This window comes from Coloeus monedula (assembly GCF_965178545.1).
Source record: "Coloeus monedula genome assembly, chromosome: 9".
Lineage (NCBI taxonomy): Eukaryota > Metazoa > Chordata > Aves > Passeriformes > Corvidae > Coloeus > Coloeus monedula.
The window spans coordinates 12,835,389-12,862,465 of NC_138789.1; the positions used below are offsets into that span (position 1 = coordinate 12,835,389).

General features: G+C 39.0%; 1 protein-coding gene across 1 annotated transcript; it reads right to left on the reverse strand.

The window, feature by feature from the left end:
- Window positions 1-293: 293 nt before the first annotated feature.
- On the reverse strand, window positions 294-27,064 carry SLC30A7 (solute carrier family 30 member 7). The gene is made up of 11 exons (XM_082287224.1): window positions 26,876-27,064; window positions 26,607-26,708; window positions 22,406-22,519; window positions 20,861-20,948; window positions 19,075-19,201; window positions 17,970-18,119; window positions 16,348-16,398; window positions 14,284-14,419; window positions 6,526-6,616; window positions 5,926-6,075; window positions 294-5,135 (listed from the first exon to the last, which is right to left on the reverse strand). Exons 1-11 carry the CDS (start codon window positions 26,953-26,955, stop codon window positions 5,088-5,090), a joined length of 1,137 nt encoding a protein of 378 aa, XP_082143350.1. The 5' UTR covers window positions 26,956-27,064; the 3' UTR covers window positions 294-5,087.
- Window positions 27,065-27,077: the final 13 nt, after the last annotated feature.

Here is a 27,077-nt window from a genome sequence, read left to right on the forward strand (position 1 = left end):
CTGCAGCAACCACAATTAACCTCCAGCCAAGTCTCAGCAAACAGACTACAAGAATTCTCTTTAAATCAGCTAGTAGATGATGATGGTTGCTATTTCAATTATTCTTCTCAGTATGATGAGAACAAAGCAGACCTATATGCATATTTTTTTTAAAACTGAAGATTTATTGGAAAGACATTTGATCCCATATCTTTTCAGCAATATAGGATAGTTAACATTTTATATAGACTGTATTCAAGTAGAAAAGATTACATTAAAAATTTCTTAATATTGCACTTGGGACAAGCCGTGGCTAAGCTACTAACATTAGCATTCCAGAACAAAATCATACATAGTCTTCAGAATTTTAGTGAGCTGCCTTGTGTTACCTGCAAGATTTCTTCACAGGTGCTTTCACACACATTGCTATTCAACTGAAGCTCACTGCTAAGAGTAATTCCTGTAATTTAAAGGTAAAGGCAAGCAATATGCTGTATGCTACCAGGAATGACTTTGGCAATTGCTTCATTCACATTATTTCACACTTCAGCCAAGATACTGTAGCGATTCACTTAACTCTTGTACAAGATCCCAGCATACATGTGAGAGGCTCCAATGCACATGGGAGGTGAAATACCCAGCTCCTTTTACACATTATTTCCGCCAAATTACCACACAGGCAGGAACCTTTTGTGGCTCACTGAGACAGACGAGTAGACTGAGCAGTATTTGCACACAGCAAGACTCAGTCTTCACGTGCCAGGCGCAGCATGGCTGGCATTGCTTCACATTATAGCAGTGTCTGGCCAAGGAAGTCCCAACAGGGGCAGGCATTGCAACAAAGCCTGAACGGGGACAAATCCAAAAGGGAACCCCAGCAAGCTGCAGATAGGGATTTTCACAGAACTGTACAGGAGGAAATAACTACTGAGTCTGTACTGAGGATCAGAGAGAAATGAAAAAGAAAAAAGAAAAAGAGAAAAACCTGTTTAAAGGGGTGGGATACCAAGAATTGTAGTGAGTGGCAGTCTGATGGCTGCTGGAGAAAACAGGACAGGGTTTAATTATTAACTAAAATTGTTGCTCTGAACTGGTATTTAGAGACCTTGTTTCATGAAGAAGGATAAGTGCATTTTATAGAAGCATGCAACTGAACATCTGCACTGTGTAACTGCAACTGAAATCTGCACTGTGAAAGAAAAGCCATGGACTTTACAATTTGTTTGCAGACTGTGTGCAGAGGGTAGAACACTGCAGTTCAGCAGCAGCTTCTCCCCTCTTGTGTCTTGTTTATATTCCCAAAACAGGTTCGCTTACAACAGTTAAAAAGAGAAACCGTTAGCCTACCTTCACCTTTAAATGCTGCTTTACTTCTTAAAAAAAAAGTAAATTACAACTGTTAAGTCACTAAGGTCTATTTTATTAGTAGCAGCTTCAATTTTTGTGTAAAAATAGTGTCAGCAGCTTTTACTAATGACGCAACTAAACTTTTGCTTTAGTAAGCATTATTACACAAAAAGCAGAGTCATTTATTTACTTTTCATCTTAGGGTAGCAAATCACACGAGTAACTCAGCTCTCTGTGGGGACCATCCTGATGTAAGGAGCCAGTCCATCCAGAGCTGTAGACTTACCCAATTAGCCTATAGAGGACCAGTCCTTACTGGACGTATTCCTAAGAGTTTTCCACTCTTACTTAGCACAAAAAACATGGAGGCATTTTAACACAGACACTCTGTAACATTTGTTTTATCTTCTTTTTTGCTGTAGGTGTGTTAAGAATCATGCAGTTTGCAGGCTTGGTCTTTGGAACAATAGGGTTTTAAGTTACTGGTTTCAGTCACAGAAAAAAATAACCCACAAAGACAGACCAGTAAAAGCACAGAAAGTATGAGCTACATGAGAACATGAGAAAACCACACTTTAAAAACTTGATTCAAAACTCAGTGGTGGATACAAGGAAGCTGAGTTTTAGCACATGATCTGCAGACATTCATCCATCTCTGGATGTCCATCATTCACACAAGTCTTTGTTTAAATCATGCCTTGCATCTCCAATAAAGTGTCAATAGCAAAGTGTTACATAAGCAGCCAGTGTTAAGTAATTAGCAAAACACAAATAATGGTGCTTTGGCTTTTAGGGTAAGGAAAATGTGCTTTCAACTGCATGTTTTGTACTCTCCTAAAACCTGAGCAAGTATCCCCTTAGTAGGTGAAAAAAAAAATCAGATGTCCCTTGTTTACTGCCATACTAGATGTGACTGCAGTTACTGACTAAACATGTCTTACACTGTGTTTTGCAGAATTTTGTGATGCTTACCCTTTATCAGAAAGCCTAAAAAGGCTTAAAGTCTATTTTGAATCTAACTTCTCTACACTATCCCCAATTATATTTGACAAATAAATGATTCATTTCTTTAAGTTTAAACATAATGAAGTGGTATCTTTCTTAGCTAGAAAACTCAGACTTGTACATATGCTTCCAGCAATCAGCTAAATCATAATAAGCAAAAAGTTATTAAAATAATTCAACAGGCTAATAGGCTGTTTCACTCCATTTCCCATATTAAAAAAGTTTGCAGATGTACATTTAAAAGAATACCATCACCACCACCAAACAAACTGCCACTCTGCCAGGTTCTCACTTGGAAACTTTTCATTAAGAAACTAAAATAGTGGCAAAGCTCAGCAACTTGGGCAGGACTACAGTATTTCAACAAGTCCTGGAATAGTCAGTCCTGAAACATGCTGGTATAAAGATGACTTAAACCAAAGCCTGCTCTTGGATCATGACAGAATTGCAACGCATCTGTCTGGTGCTTGCCTTTAAAGTGGTATCAATTGATCTTCTCTAGCCTCAAATAGCAGTAATAGTAACTATTAAAAAATGAGGAAATCCTCTGGCAGCCAGCAAGCAGCAGTCTATGCACTACACTACAAAACAGCACCTCCACCCTATAGTCACAGCCAGATTTTAATCACCTTGTCTGTGAACATACATGCACACGGTATCTTAAACTGCAGCGCTCAAATCTGCTCAACAGATTCCTGCACCCCACCCCGTGCCATGTAACTTCCACCTTTCAGTCAGGAACTCTGGGCCTGGCAGAGCATCTTCCAGGTGGGACAGGGAGAGAGCCTGACAGAGTGCCAGGCACGAGGCCAGGGAAGAGAGATGTGGAACATGCAGCCTGCTGGGAGGACACACTGCACCTGCATCTGCAGGGAAAACAAACAGGATCAGAAATAGGCAATGGAAGGATCTGAAGACTGGAAGAGACTGCAAAGATTAAAACCAATATTATAGGTGACTTTGTACCATTTTGAAACCAGGTGCCATTTATTTTGCACCCAGTTTCCAGTTCCAAGCACAAGAGTACACCCCCAAGACATGGACAAAATCAACATTCATGTTTCAAAATCTCAACTGGAAAATTCAGGAATCACCTATCAAATTTGGCAAGTGTTGTGTTTTCACATAAAAAGAAATCAGGTGCTATATAGGAACAACAGAATGAATGCAAGAAACTCTTAATACCTGTGATGAATTCAACAATATCAGTGGCAAACAAACCATTTCTGCAAATCAATCTTCAGTAATTTCATAGTGCCTAGCACTTACTACACAGACATTGTCAGCTTCTCAGGGCCTTGATTTTACTATTACCTCTAACAGGTACCAAAATTAATAGAAAACCCATACCAATCAGTGGAAGCTATGACTTCTCGGAAGAATGCCTGTCTTGCTTTTTACTCCACCATGTTCTCTTTGTAAAATGTCCTCTTAAAAAGTCTTCCATTACTAAGTGAACTACTACAGCATAGTGGAACTATCATCTGTAATACCAAGCATAGCAGATTGCTTTTGAAAAAGACACTCGGATATCTGAGTGAAATGATTACAAATGCTAGAAAATATATGACAGACAAATGTTTCTGGAAAAAACCCAAATCTAATAACCCTTACTGCACTGAGAACGTTCTCCCCTAGAAAACATACAAGGCTACAGTAAAATAGTCAAAGATGTAAGATTTGTCAACCTGGAAAAAGCATAAGCTTAAACAACATGAAATGTGGTCCTTATTTCCATTTCAGGTATAACCACCAGAAACAACCATTTTCAGTATTTGGAAAGGCAAAATTTGAATTTGATCACTTTAATAAAAATTATTACAACCTATTAAAATCAAGGAGACTTAAGCTTTCACAATTTCAGGATTTAGTTTTTTCCACCACATAATTTGGAAAATAAAAAACTTCAAGCATTTCTTCCATCACCAGCATCCTCCTTCAACTGCCCATTGTGCCCATGAGCAGCATCATGTAATGTCTCATTACTCTCAACAGTATGAAGAGACTAAGTGGAGTTAAATCTAATATTTTGACTAAAATAATTTTCACAAGACATGTGCAACAAAATACCCAGCTTGTCTCAGAAGCATGTCTCTTCACAATAGCTTTGTCTTTTACATTTAGAATTTTTCTGTCTGGTAAGATGCAAATATAATGGAAGTCTAACATCTACAGTTATGTAAGTAACAACCCCCCCCGCATACATCACTAGTAAATAATCAGACTGCATACAAGATTACTTGTAAAAGTAATAAAACCCTTTGATGCTCCGTATTTATGCTGGCAAATAGCTCTCCTGATATAAAAGGCACTTTGAAAACCCAATATGGTTTGGTTCATTAAGTTTGCAAAGTACAAACAATTGTACAAACATACAATTATATTGAAGCATGTCAGCCATTGTGACATTGTCTACAAAACAAGTTTCCAATTGTTGATAACACTGGTTTTATGGGAATGAGCAGTGGTTTCAGCAGCTTTACTGAAGACATGACAGGGTTTCCAGTACCACAATCTTATTAAGTAAAAAACCCTCAAAAACTTACGAGTTTAGGGGCCCCCAAAAAAACAAGACCCGAAGTCCATAACATTCATTCAATATTTACTCCTTAGAAGTGAACTCCATCCATAGCCCGAGGGCAGAAATCTATTCAGTCGATTCCAGACGTGGCGGAGGCAGGCTCTGTCTCAAGAAGTGTTGGTACACCAGTACAGTACTGAAAACTTTGGTCCAACAGCACCATTCCAGAAGTTCACTACATGGCTGCAACATCAATCTGTATGTAAAGCTGCCTTACTCCTGCCTGTGGAAAAGGGAAGGAGGGTTAAAAATGCTGTAAAGCCAAAGCAGTTTCCTGTCCTGAACATCAGCCCACATCAGTAAGTGACCTAGCAAAAAACCTCAATGTCTTATTTTTCTGTAATTCATCTCCTACATTTAGCACATCACTCAGAGCATGGGATGAGTAAGGAGTTCTTCACACAGTCAAGTGCACACACATAATGATGTATTAACATTAGCTTTGCCATATTACCTCTTCTGATTCATCCTAAATAACTGCCACACGTGAAGCTGCACAAAAGCAATTCTTACTTTCTTTTGTGCCACTTCCTGAAAAGCAAGCTGCTTGAAGAACTGTCAGATTAAAATGGAGCTAAGCACAAGAGCATAACGTGGGACTTGTTCAAACCAGTTCTACATTATGATTTTATCCAGAAAGCCATCACATGTGCAAGCAGCCAATGAGTAGCTTTGAGTAGGTCCAGTCTGTTTTGAGAAACCCTAAGCTAAGAGAAGCCTCATCTATTTTCTTAGTTCCTTATAGGTCAATATAGATCAACCCAACTGGATACACCTGAGACAATTACATCTGTTATTTCCATAAAGTGGCATGAAAAACTAATGCAGAGAGGTACAGTAATTCCATCTACACAACTGAGTATTTTGAAATTGTTCTATACAGCTGGAGCAGAGAAGCTTTTCAAAACAGATACCAAACTCAGAAATATTTCACCTTTCCTGATAAGAATTACGTCACATCACGTGACAAGCAATTTACACTTTGAGATGTGATTTCTACTGATAAGACATACCTGAGTAAAAATATTGTGAGTCTGGCTTAGAATCCACCTTCCATCAGCATCAGGAGCTACTAATAACTTCAAAGTCCCTATGTAAACATCAGTACAGAGGGTCCAGAAATGTGGATCATGTAAACTGTAAACTCCTTGCAACTGCTGCACCTAAAAATAGAGGCAAATTTTAGAAAGTTTATTTCAGAAAATATTTGTCTGTACTATGTTTTTTAATAGAAAATATTATAAAAGCCAATGCATTCTTTTACTTCTAGTTCACTAGGCATTTTGTGATCTTTTACCAGAATTTCTTATTACTATCTCTGTTACTGTAAGGAAGATGAAAACATACAGACAATTTGTGTCTGTGTGATGATTTTGTGTATGTGTTGTGATTTTGTACTCTGCTGCATTTACATTCTACATGTGTTTTACTGAAACCGTTTCTGCAAATAGAGATGTTCAAGAGAGAAAAGTCAGTTACTGGATTTGAGATGGCATTCAATTAAAACTGCTCTTTTTGCAAATGTGGGAATTTTGCCATGAAACATACACACAGCTGAAGCTCAGTCAGTCAGCAGCTTGATCAGTCAGAGCAAAAACAGCTTAACAGCTCACCCTCTGGTAGCACTGAGGCAGGGCATTTTCCAGAGAAGGAGGAGTTCTCTGCATCAAAATCCCAATGGATTCTTTTAAAAGTGGAACAATACTAGAAAGAAAAAAGGAAATTAGCTATTATTACTTTTTCAAAAGGTGCAAGGAGCAACCTAAGATTCCTTAATGCTGAAAAATTTTTCTTCAGTTCTTCCACCAGAAGCTGAGAAAGTTGCCACGAAATACCAGTACAGAAAATAAAAGCATTGACAAAATTGCTATGGTGTCCTATCAAAGGCAAGACTATTTCTCTCTCACAGTTTCCACAGAGTTAACTAGTGGCTAGTCACAAAAGATTAATGGTTTAATCACGGGATTTGAGATGAAATCTCTTAGTGTCTTGGAAGTTATACAAGGCAGCTGTATAGCTCAAAACCAACTTCAATGGCAAATCATTCACAAACAACCATAAAAATACTCAACTGAAATGGGGTTTGCCTCTGTGTTTGGGTTAAGACATATTTTTCTTATGAACTAAGATAATAATGGGGCAATCATAAAACAAAATTATTGTGGAATAGTCCAGCTACAACAGAGTTATTTTGTCAGAAACAGACAACTTGGCATATTCTTGAAGTAAACTAAGTGTAGGGTCTCATCCAAGCTCAAGGGTTAAACATTTGGAAGCAATTAGAGGTTCCCTCCTGGCCAAATAGCCTTGTTTAATCAGCAAACTAAGAAGACATTTAATACCCTTTTTTGTCATTATTACTTTTTGTTTTTTAATAAAACCAGGAGACCAGTAAGCCTATGCCCTGAAGCTACCACTAAAAGGTTATACTCTTATTAAGCATTCAGCATGGTGATTTTTTCGTTTAGGTGTAGTGTATCATGTCTGGTTCAGTAGCACATCCTAAAATTTTCAAGTGGATGACAAATATCTGTAGCCCAACAATGAAGCTCAAAGAGCAATTTAATTTCAAGAGCATACAAGTCATCTAACACCCTGGACCGAAAGTGATTATGTATTTCAGAAATTGTAAGCTGCATTTCAGAGTTCAGCACTGGCATCACAGCTACACTACCTGGAGTTATGGGATTAAAAGCACACCTAAAACGTTTGTAAGAGATTAACTGGACCAGCTGTTAAAGGACACTGCAGAAGCTTTGTTTAAAATCTAATGAAGTGATGTGGAATGCACAGCACAGATCAGCTGTGTATTTGCAGATGTGAACAAATGACCTAACCATTTTAAAAAAGGTGTTTCCATTTGAACATGGGAGCAGTGCTGGCTGATGGACTGCTCAGCTCACTCCCTGGTTAAACCCTGGCCAGGGATGGGAGGGAGCAAGAGGCTGCGTGACTCTTGTCTAATGAACCCCTGGAAAAACCACCACCCTAAAATTAAGTCTTCTTGCAGGCACAATGCTTGTTCTAGCCAAATTCACTGCCTGGTGCTCTCTAGCACATGGCCTCCCACGTTTGCACTGCCACCAAGGCATCGGTTCAGAGATAGAAGCAATTAGGGGCAAGCATTAGGACCAGGAGTTGCCTGAACTGGACCTGTCACCAAGACAAACAGTTAGCAATGCAATAACTGTCAATCTGTCTAAAGGAAGCTTAATTGGAGTGTCACATTCTACAGTGGATTACAGAAGTTTAGGGAAAAAAGGTTCTCTTATTAATGAACCCATCTCACTAAATAATGTCCATGTCACAAGCACTACATCAAAGGGAGGTGGAGCTGCCAACATACTCCACTGCTGAATTGATTTCAGTTTAACTCCCTATTTAAAATGCACGTTTGCTTCTTAATAAAAACCTTGAAAGAGCAATACACAAGTTCAGGATGCAAACTGAATGCAAGAATTTTGAACACTGACTCCATTCCCATAAGTTTAACAAAGCCTCTGTAACTTATGCATCCAAAGGTTTCAAAAACCACACACATACAGGCTGCATATTATTTTCCCAGGGAAACAACTAAAAGAATAAAGAATGTAGTAGTCTGCCTTTTTATTGAAACATACCACTAAAAGTGAGAAAAGCCATGAAAGAAAGCTAACAAAAATGTCTGATTTGTACAACTTATTTACATCATTTAATAAAACTGTTGTACATTATCTGATGGAAGAGAAATTAATTGTCAAGTAGATTTGAAGAGACAGGCTAAGAACGCCTTGAAAGTCCAAAGAATAGAGGTAAACCAGGATGTGGCTTGATGCTGTCAGTGAAAGTTGACGCACAACCTGGGTCACACCTTCTTCCTCTATCTTAGAGCCAGTGTTCAGATACAAAGTTTATCTTTTGCAAAGCTGAAAAGGCCAAAAGACAGCTGCAGCGACGGGACAGGCCCTCACAAATGCTGTTCAGAGCAAAGAAGGACATGGATGCCCCTCTGCATCCAAGGGATACTAACTTACGTGGTAGTCTTACTGTAAGCCAAACTAACACAACAAACAACAGAATCCTGTTTTATGACGCCTGATGTTTTCCATTGTTTCATGCATATTACTGAAGTATAAAACCTTTAATTTAAAAACCAAGACTCCAGAGAGTATGCTCTTTTCTCAAACATTAACTAAAACCAGTATTACTTAATCACTAAGAGGCACTAGAAATATCAGTTCCATTTCATGTGACTGAAGAAAACATTAGGGAAGATGACAAAACCAAGCAGGCTGAAAATATGGTTAGAGACTTTGACCAAGCTCTCTCTTTTTTTTTGGCTTCATCATTAGTGAAAAAAAACCATGTGGCTGCCTCCACAGCAACTATTGCACTGGTGCTTCCCCCCTTGTTTGTTTTAATTTATAAGATTATTGAGGAAAACAAATAATGCTGAATTGCCACCAAGTGGAAAGCATTCTCATGCATAAGCAGTCAGTAAGCTTTGCTATTAGAGACAATTCCATTGCTTTCTGATTACCAAGCCTTAAATCTAAAATATCACACTCTTTTACAAGACAATAAAATTTGAAAGAGGCACCAACCCACAGCAAGATTTGGGTTAAAAACATACTCTCTACAAAAGCCAGAAAAGCAAAGGCAGCTAATGTTACAGCACATCACATTCCCACACAAACTGTTACAGAAGAAGTGAAAGGTGTTCCAACAAATAAAAACAAACTAACTATTGAGATGAACATGATAAATCCAGCCTGCCACTACTACACATGGATTGATTAAAAATTAAGAGTGAAAGCATCAAACACTTAATTAACCTGCATCACATTCAGATACTACTCATACCCCTTCCAGCGCCATCCTGTTTGTGCCACTGTTTCTGTAGGCATAGCTAGCAAGACCCTGGCATTGTCATGATCTTGGACTGCAAAGCTGAAAACAACTCTGGGTAAAGAACCCTTTACACAGACATTGCATGCAGAGCACAGCAGGAAATCCATTCAGTGCTCTCAGCACTACAGAAAATAGAAGGTATTTGTGACAGGTTTCATGGAAGGTAAACAAACATTGCTAAGGATCAAGACCAGCTACGGTTCTTCAAACACCATAGCTCAACATCTACAGCCAGATTTCCAAATTCTGGGGTTTTCCCCAGCCACCATCCATATCCTCAGTGTGAAGAGTGTTGGCCTAGTTCAGAACTTTAATAAAATTTTTTTATTAGGCAATGGCAATTTTAATCAGACTGCAAGCTTTGCTTAAGACAAAGACCACAGGTTTAACATTTGCTTTACTGATTTTGAATTCTTTGTTCTCATAACAATGTAGCACCTTGATTCTCAAGCAAGGCTGACAGGTACCATTACCCTGTAAATAAAGGTAGTGCTTGACATTTAGCAAAAATGGCTTAAAATAACACCAACAGTAAACATACTAGTTTGGAGGAGTTTTGCTATAGAAAGTTCCTTCTGAATCTTAGTGAATGCAGCACTTCATTAAAAAAAAGTAATTTTTTTTATACTGTTATGCCTCAAACATGAAAGACCCCAAATGTTACTGGCACATCCGCCCCTGAAGCTCTTTCATATTGTATCATGTTCAAGCAGCTCTAGATTTTATGCAAAAAATTATGTAACCCGTGGAAACAACTTCACTAAATGACTGAAGTAAATTGCCTCATTTCTTTGACCACTTAATATGCAGTCTGCATGCTCTATGCAATCCAGTATCAGATTTAGTCTACTGTGCCTTTCTAGAAACATGTGGGTCTAATAGTGGTTTAGGACAAACTTGATTTATACCAGAGTTGTGGCTTTTGCATGGTGACTAGTTTCACATAGCTGACTGAAATACAAAAATTGCTTCAACATTTCAGAATAAGGCTTAGAATACCAAGGTTAAAAACTAAATGAATATTTAGTTTTAAATATTGAAAGCAGTTTAGAGACTTGAGAAATTGTTTATTGATTCAATGCATATATAATTATGTGGACAACACCTTGGAAAAAACTTGAAGAGTGCCAGCCTGAACTACAATGAAATAGTCAAGCTTTTGTTAAAAAAAAATTTTAAATGGTGGTAAGACAGACTTGTCTATTTTAAGCATGTCCTATTTATGCTTTACTTGCATAAGATAGTAGAGAATAATTGAAGAAAGAGTCATTAGATATTAGTGGTTGCATCCAGGAAAATTCAGATCCCACACAGGATTTTCACTGGGCAGTCAGAATGTTCTGTGCTAACTCACGAGGTGTTAGGCAGAGAATGTCACCCTAGAGCAGTCTTAGCAGAGGATCACAAGAGCAACAGAGCAACTGTGTCAGCAGCTGACAATTTGCACTAATTAGAGATGTTGTCTACAAAAAGGCTCAACCATATGATTTAAACACACTGCTTGACTTCTCTGAAGAAGCATTTCTTAACCCTTCTGCACTTACACAAGATAAAACAGGTTACAACGTGGAGTCTGTACAGCTTTACACTGCCCCAGTAAGTTTTTCAGTCATCTTATACAGGTATTTTTGTGATTTCTTTTGCAAGCGTGGCCATCATTTCAAACAACTGAATGGAGAAGACCCACTAATAGGAGCAGGCAAGGCTTGAATAAACCAGGGAGAGCTGCCCAACACTGAAGCAAGCAAACACTCAATGGAAAACAAATGAACAGTTATCTCACATAGACACAAGCAATCCTAGATTAAGAACCGTGATTTTCCTCTGCATTCTCATCCAACAGATTTGATATGCTATCGATTCACCAGACATAGTTCCATAAAAGAGAATAAGGATTTCTGTTCTGCCTTTATTCCTTCTTTGTATACAAAAGTATCATCGAAAGAATACAGATTAAAAACCAAAACCCTAAACAAAACCAAACTAAAACAAACCCCACAACAACAAAAACCCCCAACAAGACAACAGAAAACCAGGAATCCTGGATCTAACCTACCCCCTACTCATACCCTGCACACTCTGTAAGTCAAACTCAGACCATTAAGCAGTAACTTGGAGAATACAGTTCCAACTAGGGCAAAGTCCCCAAACACCATTAAAACTTTTGAATTACTTTATCAGACTGGCTTTTGCATTTCTGGCTCAAAACTATGCTTCTTTTATTACAGCCACAAAGATCCTGATTACAGAACAGATCCTGATTTTTAGACACCCGTGGATGGGGTCTGCTTGTTGGGGCACACACATGCTCTTACTCCACTTTACCTTTACCTAGTTGGTTTAACTAGTAAAAGGGATACAAACAAAATTGACAAATATTCATTTGAAACAGCAGACAATTATTTAATCTGAAGCCAGATTTACCCCAAAAAATTATGTCCTTCCCACCTCAAACCCACAGGTATCCCATGAGCAGACAGACAACTAAACCCAAACAAACAAAACCCAAAATCCCACCCCCACACTGAACTAGACATAGCTCTTGCCATGACCAGTTTAAAGTATTTCTGCAGTGTTATTCCCCTCAAATTTTAAATTTCACAGCACTTCAGTAAATTTTTTTTCTCTAGGTTAGATTTAGGTGACTGTAAAAGATTAAGTACAAAACTATTATATATCCTAGCAAGCATCACCTGGGCTCCCATATTACTGTTATAGATGATCACCTTATGGGAAAATCTGAAAATCTTTTTGTGCTAATTCTTAAAGAACACTTCAAACACAGCATAGTGAAGAATAGGCAAAATTAACAGTGGTTTTATGTCCAGAAGTGTAAATGAAGATTACTAAAGTCAAACACCACAGAAAGGCACTCAAGTTCTCAATATCCATCTGAAACTGCCAGTTATCTAATTTATAATCTTAAAGTGCATTTCAAGCAAAACCATCAATAGTTAAGTCTGTTGGACTGCTTAGAAAACAAAATATCATCACAAAACCACCCAACCCTGCAATTAGTGCTCGCTCCACTGATGTGCCAGGATGTGTCAGTCTGCAAGAAACGCAGGCTTGCTTCTATCAGCTAAGATGCAGCTGACTGCACTGATAGCAGAATTATTCTACTGATCATTTATAGCATCAAGGACCAACAAAATAACATCACAGGCTGAAGTCTGGCATCAGATCAAAAAACACATCAAATAGTGAACTTCTCCAGCATTTTCAGCATAGAACACGGGTCTCAAATGTTCCTTCTATCTGTGCTAGAAAACCTATCAACAGCATTATTATGACACCTCTGTTATGGAATTCAGTGTTATTTCAACTACTGTATGAATGGAAGAAAAAAATGAATTGTCATTCATATGATATTTTCTGCTGTACACAAAGCTAGACCCTTAAAATATAAAGTGTATGGAAACCTGTGTTTTAGCCAGCCACTACCTCTACCTCAGCAATAGTTTCTCCCCCCTTGGAAACATGCACATTTTCTTTCCCATTTTCTGAGATTTCAGTAACAGAAGTAGTTTGTAATAATTTGTCATTTATGAAATTACAGAATGTTTAAGTCAAAAATCTCCGAAGTTTATATTAAAGTGGTGATTTAATAGTGATTTCTATCACCGACAGTTCTGTGGGTGTTGTGTCTGAAGCCTGCTGCCCTACTCTGACAAACAGGGAGATTCACATCAACAATCCTGTGAATGCTGCCATGCACAAGCCATAAACATGCCATACATGGTATGAGCATAAGTAGCTGCAGTTCATCAGATGACACTCACCACTGCCGAACAGACAAAGGTGTTCAGTTATTAGGTTGTAACTGGAGTTGTGGTATGCTACCCTATGCCACCATTGAAACTGCTGCCAAAAAAGCCTCATAGCATCACTGAATGAAATATTTGCTTGACCAGTCTAATCCAAATAGCTTCACATTTACAGTGATCTTGTCCAGGAGTACTTGAAGCATTTCCATCAGATCTTAAAAGGAATAAGGATGTCTCAGCGTACAAATACAAATAAAAAGTTCTTGTTGAGGTAAGAAAACAAAATTAAAACCTACCAGCCTTGATTTGTCAAGGACAAGGGCACATCCTGTGCCAGCAGTCTCAACTCTGCTGCCCTGAAAGCATTCTGCTCTATTTACTGGAGTACACTGGTTTATATAAGCATGTACTAAATACAGAGATGAATCTTTCTACAGTTTGAACCTGAAAGACATTTTTGTATTATTATGCAAAGAAGGACAAAATATGCAGATTTAAGAGCTGAAGTTGTAGCTGAGGAAAAGGGAAAGAAAGACAGCTCGTGTAAGAGCTCACCAGAACGGCTGTATAGAACAGAGGTAACACACCACTCTTGGAAGAAAAGCAAATGTTATAAGTCATTAGCATAACAAAAACCCTTTTTCTTCTGAGCTGTAATTTCTGCTGTAACTAGCATCAAAAATACTACCAAATACCAGTGATAGCAACACTTACCTTACACCTATAAGTAGTGCTATCAGCATTGAACAAATAGGATCTGCTATCATTAAACCATAGTTCTGCATCAGTATAGCAGATATGATTACACCAATACTTCCCAGCGTGTCTGCCACAATGTGCAGAAATACACCTGTAAGAGATTAAGTGATACCATTACAACTTGCTATTCTTAAAGCTAATGCAGCATTTCAGAGATGTTTTACAAAAAGAAGTCTCAAGAACTAGATAATACGATCTATACTTGTTAAATTTGTGGTCAGTTTTGGGTCCAACACGCAAAGATTTTAATGTATTTGTGGAATATGGGCCATTTGAAGAATTTACATTCTTTTCTGCACTTAGCAGTAATAAGTATTTCATAGCAAGGCTATTAAGTTAAACAGTGATTAACAGCTGCAGCTAGACTTTTCTCATTCAATACCCACTCATACTATAGCACAGAAACTCATAGTCCCTGATGCCTACAGTAGTGAGTACTGTATAAGATGGCCAGACTGTTAAAAGAAACAGTTCTGTGAAGCTTTGACACATGCTAATGTTTAACTGACAACACCTTCTAGAAGTTACTTGGCAAAGAAATCCAAGAAAAATAGTTTTGAGAATTAAACTATGCTGCAGACATGAAAAGCTTTACTCTTACTCTGAAGAATAACACTGCCTTCAAGTACAAAGAAACACATACTTTGCAGCTAGTCAAAGTTTAGCCTTTGGAGCTCTCTGCTGGCAGTGACTGGAAGTCATTCAGAAACAGCTTCTTGAATGCAATTCTCCAGACAGATAATCCCCTCTCCTAAAAACAACACACGACTATAAACCAGCTCTTTGGGGATTTCTCCAAGTCTACATTTGTACTGGGTCTGGCTGGGACAGAGCCAGGTTTCTCCAAAGCAGCCTGCACCAAGGCCTTCTGTTTCTCACAGCCCCACAGCAAGAAAGCTGGGGCAGGCAAGATGCTGGGAGGGCACCACAGCCAGGCCAGCTGATCCAAACGGACCAGAGGGATATTCCACACCACCCAACACCATGCTCCCCAGTAAGACTAGAGTGTTGTCTTTTCCAAGTAGCTGTCGGTCAGACTTCCCTAGGCAGTGATCTGCTGGTGGGAGGTAATTGCTTGTAAGTGACTGTCTCAAGAGTGATGGACTTTGTATCACTTGGTGAGGTTTTTCACTCAGTATTGAAAAATTAAAATAAAACCAGGTCTTTTTAAAATGCTTCAATTAAAATGAGTCTCTTACAAAAAGACTGACTTTTGAGTATCTTCAACTGAAGTACTGAGTATACATATACATACTATGGTGTACTGTAAATTCTGGAAGAACGTGTAAATGTTTCCTTTTCAAGGACTATAAACAAGCCAGAAAATCATCCCATGAGAGAAAACCCTACGTACATTTGGGTATGCCAAATAATTACTACCTCCTACATCTCATAATTGTCTCACTTCAACTTCTGAACATTTAAAAAAAGTAAAACAAAACCAACAAACAGCCAACCAAAGATCAAAACCAACATCTAAATTATCCATAACTAATGCTCAGGAGATCAGGGACTCCAATACTACTTCAAGAAATTTAGATGCATTACCATCTGCTCTAAACCAACTCTAAGAGCTTGATGAAATGCATATTTTAAGCTCAGGTACTCTTTAACAATTACATCAATCTGCATTTTTTAAATACCTTCTATCTTAATCACATTGTTCTTCATGTTACAGAACATATATTGCAAATAGGTTCCTTAGGTTTCTGCTTTTAACCACTCTTTCCTAGTTTTTCATTGATTTTTCAGCATCAATAACAGAAGCTGAATCCCAACTTTTGGGATGTCTCTTTTAAACTGTGTTGACACAGCACTACATTTAGACTTCTGTGAATGTCTTGACATGTCATGCACAGAGTACAGCAGAGCTATTTACAGGGGGAATGGAACTTCATTAAATAGCTCCTTTAAGAAAAACGTGGCATTTATCCAGAGGGACCCTCTAAAACACGTGTGATAGACCCAGGCAGGCAGACTGATAAAACCAATAAACCATCATACTTATTCTCATCATACCTTGTAAAATCTGTTTGCTGGATCCAGCCATTACTTCAAGAGAATGGTCATCTGTGAAGACAATTATTGACATATTAACCTAGACAAAGGCTCTCTCTAGTGGTCCTTCTGTTACACTCTTCCTTTTGGAAATGTCTTGAACAGAGGCTGCTCACAATGACCAGCTTTTACTCAAACTGTTGTTTTTTAATGCAGCAATTAAGTCTTAAAATACATTTTTTAAAATAAAACATCACTTCACACAATAGATTTCTACCTATGTATATATAAAAATAAATCATATACATTTGTTCTTAATTAAAACAAACTGAGAGGGAAGACCTTGCTAGTATATAACAAAATAAGACCCCCTCAAGAAACCAAGCCATGTACACAAGTGAGAAGAGTAGGTTTAAATGAATCTGCTAACCAGAAATACTTCACTTAAGCAAGCATTTATACCTAATGTAAGACAACAAGGATAAGACTTAGAGAAAGAAGTAGTAAGTAAAAAATCTTCTCATCCAAGCAGATTAATGACTCTGTAGCATTAATCTGAAAGATATTTTAAGAAAAACTTGTTAAGGGACAGCAAAAGGCTTCTAGTGAAGATATACAATAATTTACACAACAGATGATTTGAACACCAAATTGCACAAGACAGATAGCTACATTCACTGGTCTACAAGGGTGAGGGCCATGGGGAAAGTAAGGAAGAGGCAGCAGCAGGGAACTCCTGCTTTCCAACCAAATTCCAGGAGAACTACTGGAAAACAAATGCCAATTTTCTAAGAATAGCAGGGAAGGGACAAGTAAATATTTTTACACTCTTTCTCACCTCCTGTCTGCCACGTCCCACACTATTCCCTGCTCTGAATGTGCACATTTTGAGTCACATCAGCTCCCAGCTTAATGGCTTAGGCAGGAAGGACTGACAACCCTGCATTACCACAAGGCTTTCGTCTGCATTGTTTCAAATAGGTGGTATCTACACAATCTCTTCTCCCATAGTGAGGGCTACTGATCATATTTTGCATGAACATCTCTTCTCAGATTGTTTGCCTTCATAGAAAAGATTTAAGCATAGCTAACATAACATGTATCTTTTTCATAACCATCTTAAAACAGATTACAACTACACAAAATGGGGAAAGTCTCACTTGAGATCACAAACCAAGTACAACTAACAATCCCTAAGTACCAAAAGTTCATTGGTTCATTTTTTCTAATATCTTGAGCTGTAAAATTATGCAAATGGAGAACACCAGCAAAGCAGTTTAACTTTGTCTATTGATTTTAATGAAAAAAATGAAACAGGGCACTTGATAACTAATTTCACTATGTTGCAATACCATACAGCTGTTCCATCTTTTGCCAACACATAACATTACGGTGAACATTCAAAAACCAGAGGTAAAGCAAAATCTTTAAAAAACTAACACTGAAATTACCGCAAGTGAAACACAAAATGAGCCACAAAACACGCTAGTTGCAGAGCACACCAAACATTTAATGAAGCTATGTCCGTGTATAATCACAATAAGCTGCCAGCACACTCTTTTTTTTTTTTTTTTTCCCAGTGAATTATTAATAGCAGATTTAGACTGAGTCAGGATGGTCTGTGACATCAACTCAGTACTTACCATGACAATAATCCTGACCATGAGAGTGTCCATGGCCGTGACCATGAGTGTGTCCATGGGAATGTTTATGTTCGTGGCTGTGCCCATGATTTCCGTGACTGTGCCCATGGCTGAGACCACCGTTAAATAGAGAATGGCTGTGCTCGTGCCCTATAAATAAATATCACCATCAGAGCATGATGAATACATAAATGATGAATAAAAGTACACTTACATTTGTTTCTCAGCTACTCAAACCTATTCATCTTTTAGGTCATCTTAAAGTATGCCTTTAAATAAGTTAAGAAACTTAACACAAGCTGTTTGTCATCTACAGCTCTGCTGTGCAGACTTATTTTATATATATATATGTACACATAAAATATACCAGATTTGAGAAGTGCTTTTATACATTCCCACTTCTGAGACTTGTGCTAGACTTTTAATATAATTTGAAAAATGTACACCTAATTAAATATAAGCACTTTAAAAATAGCTGGTTTAAGAAACCAGAAATTGACTGTCATTCACAGATTAAAAATTCAAGCTTACATTGCTGCTTAAAGACCAAAGACTATGTTCTTTCACCAGTATATGTAAGTTTATATGTTAAGCTCAAAGAGAGACCCATAGGCTTTGCAGAAAAAAACCCCAGAGTGTTTACCACGTGTATTTAGACAAATAAATTCTGCATTTCAATTCAAAAGACACTAAGCTGAGAAGCATCTGAAGCAGAATCATCTCATGCTTAAAGTTTGGTTCAGATACTGTTTTCTAAATTTTCCAGCAACAACCTTGCTTAAGTACAGCTTAAATTTGTCCAAAAAGATGCTCTGCAAATCTCTTTCAGTAAGGTGCAGAAGAGTGCATTAACTCCAGAAAAGCAGATTCTGGACTTCTAGGTGTTCCAGTTAATGGATATTAACATGAGAAGTACAACAGTGGCACACCAGGGCTAGTAATAAAATACAGAAGTCAACAATGCAAGAAGAGGTCACAAACACATTTGGCTAGGATTGCCATTAACAAGACATCAAATGTAATATTGGGGTTCTCATTGGGGGTTAATAAGGTCCTGGAACACAGGCTGCCACTAAAGGAAACAGTACTGGAAGTTACATCCTACCAGAGCCATGTGAATGCCCGTGACCTCCATGCTGAAAAACAAATATTCCTATGAGATTTACAATGAATCCTAGTATAGAAACAGGAAGAAGTCTCTCATGATGCACATCGGGAGGCTCAAGTGCTCTCTAAAAAAAAAAAAAAATAAAATGAAACAAACCAAAAAGCAAACAGAGTTTTACAACCTCTTTACCTTATTAAAAGGCACCAAAAAACTACTTAGATACAGGAGCATTCTTAAACATAACATATATATAGACATACTTTAAAATTATTCTGGGCTTTCAGTTTTTGGGATGATACACAGACCAAATCTCACTGTCTGAAAATAAAGTTCTATTATTAAAGCTGTGAAAGTACAGTAGAATATTCTCAAGAGTCTAGCTCAGTTTTAGCATAAGATTGAGTTATGCTGTGGGATGTGGCTCAACACCATTTGAAAACATTCAGGTTTGTTCCAGTATGTGGATTGCTTAAGTCACCACCTGTAAGACTTCCAAGAGACTAGAATGCCATTTCTTCCTTTCTCCTTAGAAAGGTGAGGAAATGAGGGCAATGAAATGAAGACTGAGAACAAATTATGACATTTTTTAGAAATTCTCAAATCTAGATTGGTTTTTTTTCAATTCTTTTTTACCCTACTTCCTCTGGAATTTTTTTCCCCATGAGACATTATAGACCTAATACAATTTGCATCTGGAGCTAAGTATTGATGAGTGTAAATTACTACTGGCAGAAGAGAAAAACATTCACCATCTCTCCACAAGGATGAAAGGTACAGGCAGTAAATAGCAAGACAGTAAAACTTCTAGCAGATGTAAAATTTTAAAGCAACTGAGAGAAAGAGATTCACAAGCAAAGAGAATACTTAGCATGGGAGCTCAGATCAGCAGGAAGAGAATTATGTTTCAACATTGCCCTTGACCCTGTCATTGTTTTTAATTTTTGTAGTAAGTTTTGCTCCTGTATCTAGATTTGGAGTAAAGTTTTCCCAGGCTTTTAGGCAATTTCAGCCCAGCTTTAACTGATTGTGAAGTATTTACAGGCCTAACAATGTAGAAAAATGTTCCTGAAAGCTCTTCCCAATTCTCTGTTAGCAAAAGGAAAATTCAAGAGACTTACTCTGAACTAGAAGTCTAAACAAATTTACAGTGTATTTCCCATTAAAAAGTAAAATTATTAATTGAAGCTGATTAGCTCTTAATCCTTGATGTTGCCCTTAATGTCTAAATTTCAATCTTGAAATTATCACCTGAACCATCATGTAAAACAAATTCAAGAAAAAAGCCCTTGTAAATGTTTAACCTATCACTATTTGCCATTTATATCAGACTTCAAGATTTGGAAAACAGTGCTCTTTCTTTAACAAGCTGGTCCAACCTCACAGAATGTTACTTATGACTAACTTCTCTCCTCTGAATGACTAGTTTGGGCCTTTCTTTCTTGGCCTCATCTGTTCTTTAACAATGAGAAGTGAAGATCCTTCTAGAATATCCTTAACTGGATGGAAAAAAGGAACAGGCTCCATCTCACAGAATCTTTACACATAAACAAAATACACTATTTAAGAAGCTAGTACCAATAAACTGAAAAAGCTGGGCTTCTCTGTCATGAAACAGCAATTTCAGATGGCCCCATTCTCTGTTCAAATCACAGATTTTTAATCAACTATGAACATAATTTAATTTTTCAATTCATTAATTTCAATAATTTATTCCTAGTAAAAATAGAAATGTTTATCCATATTAATTATAGAATGAAATAGTGTAATTGATTTCATAACATACCTCAACACCTTCAGAAAAAATGAAGAATGCTGTAAAGATGAGGAATAAACCATTTACAAAACCAGCAAGTACTTCTGCTCGAACATACCTTCAAGAAAAAAAAAAGCAATAGCAGATATTACCACCTTCATTTAAATGCTGAAAATTAGAAGTAGAACTTAAGAGACTGGAGTGCAATCTTCTAGTTCTCAAACAGTTTTATTACACAGGGATTTGCTAAATGGAAGATGGCATATAAATTATGGATGACTATATAAAACTGGCCACGTTGTATTTTGACAGAGACCTGATCCAGATCAGCCATTCCCTGACCTAGATGAAAGAAATCTTCCAGTGTCAAAACCTTTCCATTTAAGATTACGTCTACTCGAAGTTACGGTATAAACGCATATTTGGAGCCACAAACTAAGATAAGCATGCGAAATCTAATCAACATTTTCTGATGTCAAGTTAGGTTTAATATTAAACAGACATATATTAATTTGCTTCCCTTCTCAAAGGTGAAATTTTAGTAAAAGTTTTAAGTAGAAATTAATCATTCTAACATCAAATTTTGACAATGACAAACTGCCAGCTTAGAATAACATGTAATTTCACTGTAGCAAACATCAGACTTCACAAAGTGTGGCTGTTATCTGATAAATGGAACACCAGCTGTTTAAATGCTGAGCAGTAATTAATACAGAACTTGCTTTCACTGCAATTAGTTCATGGTACGATTCTCTCTAAATTGATTTCTATGCACACTGGAGCTTCCACCTAAATTAAACTGTGCTTTAAGTTTCAAACTATATGATTCACACGTAAGCAAGGCAGCTGAAGCTAAGTGCTGACACTCAAGTCAATAATGCTGTGGGGAATGCCCATGTTGCAACTCACTTGCTGTTAGTCAGTATTACCAATTAATAATATTGTACCACCAGTATTGTTTTATAGGGCACAATTGCAACGTTCAGTGGAACCAAGTGCCTGTCAAATGCCAGATGCAGCAGGTAAATCCACCAAAGGCAGTATGGGATGACACACCTCAGCCTTGAGGCTCTGTATTAACGGCAGTCACAGCTCCCAAATCCTGCTGGTTCCAAGGATCTTGGTTTATAATCTCCAATGCAGCATCACTGAGACTTAGCTCCTTTCAGCTGTAACTTCCTGTTCCAAAGAAGGAGTGGGACACCAGCAGTCTGGGAATCGCTGCCGCACTCCTCACTGCACTGTGAGGACAAACCCAGGATGTGGCTACTCATTCTTCACTGGTACCATTAAAACATGACAAGGCAGGGCAACTTTCTGCTCTGTAACTTGTTTCCACTAGCATGATCAGAGAGATCTTGGAAGTGATAAACCTTCTTCCCAAAAGCAATGCCCTCATATTTTTATCCTTTTAGTGGGATATTAACTTACATGTTGACATAGCTCACCTTAAAAAACCCTTCACTTTCAACAAAGTTTTTCCACGTTCTGCAAAAAGCTTTTGTTTGTACAGTGAAAAGTGACTATCTAAACATTTACTATAATACATGAAGGTAACAGCCTGGAGTTTCTTACCCATATGAGAAAGCATCGTTTGACCTCCATTTTGAAATAACTGAAGCTGCTAATCCAGCCAATAGAGCAGTACAGTCAAAAAACATATGAAAAGAATCTGATATTAGACCTAAACTGGAAGAGAACAGGAAAAGTGTTATGTTTCATATGCTACATGTTGAGTATGAAAAAAAAAAACAACCCCACAGACATTAATCTTTTACACACTGGCAAAATACACTGTGTTTCTAAGCTTCAGGCATGGTTTTGCTAGCACAGAAGAGAGACATCCACACTTCATCACCAACAAAAATATGATGCCAAAACTGCTTTTGTCAGCTTAGGGAAGGCACTTTGGAAGAGTGCTTGGCAAAAATATCCTCCTAGCATATGATTTTGGTGATAGTGAAAGGTGGTTTCTACTGACACAAACCAAAATCCCTGGAGTAGATGTACCCACAGCCACATCTCTCATCAATATAATTCAACCTTAAATCTTTGCCTTAGCAGTGGCAAGGCACTGACTAGAAGATACACACCTCTGAGATCTAGAGGCTGAAGGAATTAGAAGCTGAGAGGCTTATTTCAAAGACCAATGTCAATATTGATTGACGAACACAGTTAAAGGAAACCAGCATGCTAGAAAGTTCAAAGCAACTTAAATTAGTTCATGAGTTAGCCAGTCAGTAGAACTTGTATCAGTTTGTAGGCTACAGGTAAACTGGGGTTAACACCATACACAAGAGTTGCCAAAGTTTACCAAATTACTCATGAACAGGTTCTGTAAGTCTGCAGGGAAGTACATGCATTGAAACAAAAAAAAATTGCTTCATATTTTAAAAGACATTTGATACAGAGGTACTGTCGAGCACTTGTTACTCAATAGTCCCAAAAGTTCAATTTTCCCAGTCATTTGGTTATCTAAGAATAAATACATTACATACACAACTTACTTCTTGGAAACTCAAGCACAAGAAGCAAGTACTGGTTTAACAAGTTCTAGAGGATAGTTGCATACTCACATTGAAGTCAAATACAGTTTCATTAGCCAAAATTCCACCACTTCACATTAAAAAGCCAAACCATTTCAGCCTTACTGAAAACAATTACAACAGTAATCTTAAGTGTTCCAGATGAAACACTCAACACTGGAAGTAGATTTGAAGGAGAGGAAAGAGAACAAGTGTCTTGCTCTATATAGTTACATATCTACTTTATGGATACATACAGAGTTATACATACACACAACTGTAACATATAAGGCAGAGGGATGATGGCATGGTAAATTGTCCTTAGGTGCTATGGCCACCGAAGCAGGAGAGATGAAGCTGTTCTGAACAAACTTGATAACAAGACCCATAGGCTGGATGCCTACAAAGCACCAAAATGGAATTTGCTATTGAATTCTTAAAGGGGTTTAGTAACATCTTCCCCCTTCCCAAAACCAGGTGACATCTTTAGGGAAACAGCTCATTTTAGGTTTGTTTCTGAGCAGTTAAGAAGATCCAGTGAGGGGAAAAAAAAACCACCACAAAGCACACCAAATATTCAGGTAGAAGGCAATTACTGACAGGAACTGTAAGTTGTAATGATTATGAAATGGAAGGAATAAGCATGGCTAAACAGAGAGAGCTACTGCTTTCTGAGGTATTTGGGTTTTGGTGGGTTTTTTTCTTTCTTTTTTCTTTTATAAAGCCTTCTGGGAAAGAGAAGTGTATAAGAACTGCGACTCTAACAAAATCCCATACAATTTCTAGAACCAGAAATCATACAGCAAGTTATCACGGCACAGCTCTCACACCTGCAAGTCTCACTAAGGCAAGACTTACCTTAAGGGCAACACCAATACACCTGCCCTGCTTTCAAGACCTAAGCTAACAATTGCAGGTGGCCAGAGGCATGTGGATTTATCAGCAGGGGTCAGCAGACTGCATCTGCAATGCAATTCACCTCCTGGCATAACCATGCTTTGTATCATAGGTACAGCTACAAGTGATTGAGCTGCACAAATGGCAGGAAGACTGGTAAGAGACCAATCTCATTTCATCTGAGGCTTTTTTAAAGTGCCCTGTACAGTAACAAGACCTTAGAAAAAAAGGGGTGCAAAGTGATTACTAAAGTAATCAAGCGATCCAGTCAATGACCAGCAATACGGTGAACCACAGCAACACGGGATTCATGCAAGAACTCCTGTTAGAACCAAACACATCATCCAGAGTATAAACTAGTAGAAACCCTGTACTCAGACACACTGTGTCTAAATAAAGACACTTCCACAGCTGATTTAGTTTAACATCAAATTAGACAAATGTGCACATGTAGCAAATTTCAACCTTAAACAAGCAAACAAGCTCTCAGCCAGCAAACTCGTGACCAGTGACAGAACTCAAGGAAAAGGCATGAAGCTGAGTCGGGGGAGGTTTAGATTAGACGTTAGGAAAAGGTTTTTCACCCAGCGGGTGGCTGAGCACTAGAACAGGCTCCCCAGAGAAGTAGTTGCAGCACCAAGCCTGACAGAGGAAGGACAACACTCTTATGTGAGTTCAGGAAATAACCTATTTGGCAAACAAAAGCTCAGGAGAACTGTAAGGGCAATGGAACTGTGTCTTCAAAATGACAAAATAATTTTCCCTATGGGGTTCCTTGTTTGCTTGTTACATGTTTGCTCTTCCAAGGCATGACCTGTCTGCTTTGACGGAAGACATTCCTCATTATGTTCTCTGCTACCCCTGTCTACTAAAGTGCTTACTTAGACACTGTTTTGTTCTAGCCCAAAATCTAGGCTTAGAGATACTTAACACTAGTGACTTGAAATACAAATGAAAGGTTCAACTAATGGCTATGCAGCAAATCCTAATTCTTAATCTCAAGTATGAACAAAAATAAGTAAGTGCCTTCTGAATTCCAATATGCCAGATTCTTCAGTGACAAAGTTCTCTAAGTGTCACTAAAGTTTCTCAGTTTAGTTTTCTCATATACAGGACTTTTTATGGTCATACTATCAAAAAAAAATTGTTAGACTTAAAAGACAGACATCAGAACAAAGTCACATGAACACAAAGCTCTTTGTATAAGAACAGCTAAGAAAAATATTTACATCTGCTGAGTTACTAGGAAAAAAATCCATACTCAAATAGGCGGACTATGCATACAATAACCCTCACACAATTGCAAAGTGAATCAACATCAAAGCCTATACCAAACACATTCAAAATTATCTGGGTGCTGCCAAGATAGTCTGTACCCATGACAGTGCTGCATGCTCACTGGTGCCACAGTAGCAATTACTGTAATCTAAGTTAAGGATTTTATAGTGTCATTTGAGAGATTCAGAACAACATGGCAAATATTAGGATGCAACCGTTCCCAAGTTCACATTGCTGCAGTCGCTCAAGACTTTTAAGAGCTCCAGTAATTTGTGTCTATAGTACAGCTTTTGGTAAAGAGGACACTGCGGGACTTAAACGACATTTCCATGCCAGTCCACTCTGAACTGAACTATTAACAGAGACTGAAATATCATCATAAAACAACTTCTCTATCACTAATGAAGCATGATGGAAATACTGGCACCAGTGCCTGTTCTCTACCTTTATACTGTACACCAGTACTGAAGTTATTCTACATTTCCACTTTTATTTTGCTACAGATTTTTCAGGAGCAATTTAGTCAAGTCTCTTCCATTTTCTTCACTCTTGTGAATTTTTGTGCTATGTAAAGTACCACTCAGCTATACAAGGATGCATCAATTCCGGTTTTGCCCTCGAGACAAGGATGTTTGAGTCAGCGATATCCAGGTATCAACCTACAGACGAAGCCACACGCCCCAACAGAGGATCTCTGCGGCAAGCGGCAGCTACAGCCCCCGAGTCCCGTAAATCAGGCCAAAGCCAGACTTCCTCCTCAGCAAAGCACCGAGCATAACACCAATTCCAAACAGCATTCCTCCGCAACGCGTCGAGTCGCGCCCGCCAGCCGGAGAGCCTCCCCCGCGTCGCCGGGACCCGGCAGAGGGGATGGCGGCACCGGTCGCTGCCCACGAGAGCGGTCCCAGTCAGGGGAAGCTGCCCAGCCGCCCCCAAGGCTCTGCCGAGCGGCCCCTCCGGACGGCGAGCCAGGAGGCCCGGCCCCGCCGAGAGGAGACGTGGCACTGGCCGGGCGGGACGCGCCGCTTCCTGCGCACTGCAGCCGCGCTCGCCCCGCCGCGCCCCCGCGCCGGTACCTGTTACTCCAGATGCCGTAGAGCAGCTCCACAAAGGCGAAGGAGAGGTTGAGACAGAGGAAGGAGAAGAGGTTGCGGGAAGTCTTGTCCGCCAGGATAGACCTGCGCACGGAGCACACCGCGGGTCACCGTCCGCCGCTACAGCGCCAGGAGGCCGGACCCGCTCGCCGGGCGGCCCAGGCGCCTCGGCACCAGCCGGCACAGCCCCTCCGCGGGGGTTCGGCCGCGGCGCCGGCAGCGCCCGGCCTCGCCCGCTCTGGGCCACTCACCTGAACCAGCCCGACACCTTCCTGAGCAGGTTGAGCCTGGGCGGCTTGTACTCATCGTCCTTGATGGAGAGGGGCAGCATCTTTCCGGCGGCGGAGCCGCGGCGCGCCGGGCCGGCAGAACGGGCAGGCGGATCGGGAGCGCTGCCCGGCCGGCCCACACGCCGCTTCCGGCCGCCACCGCGCCTGCGCCGCCGGGCACCGG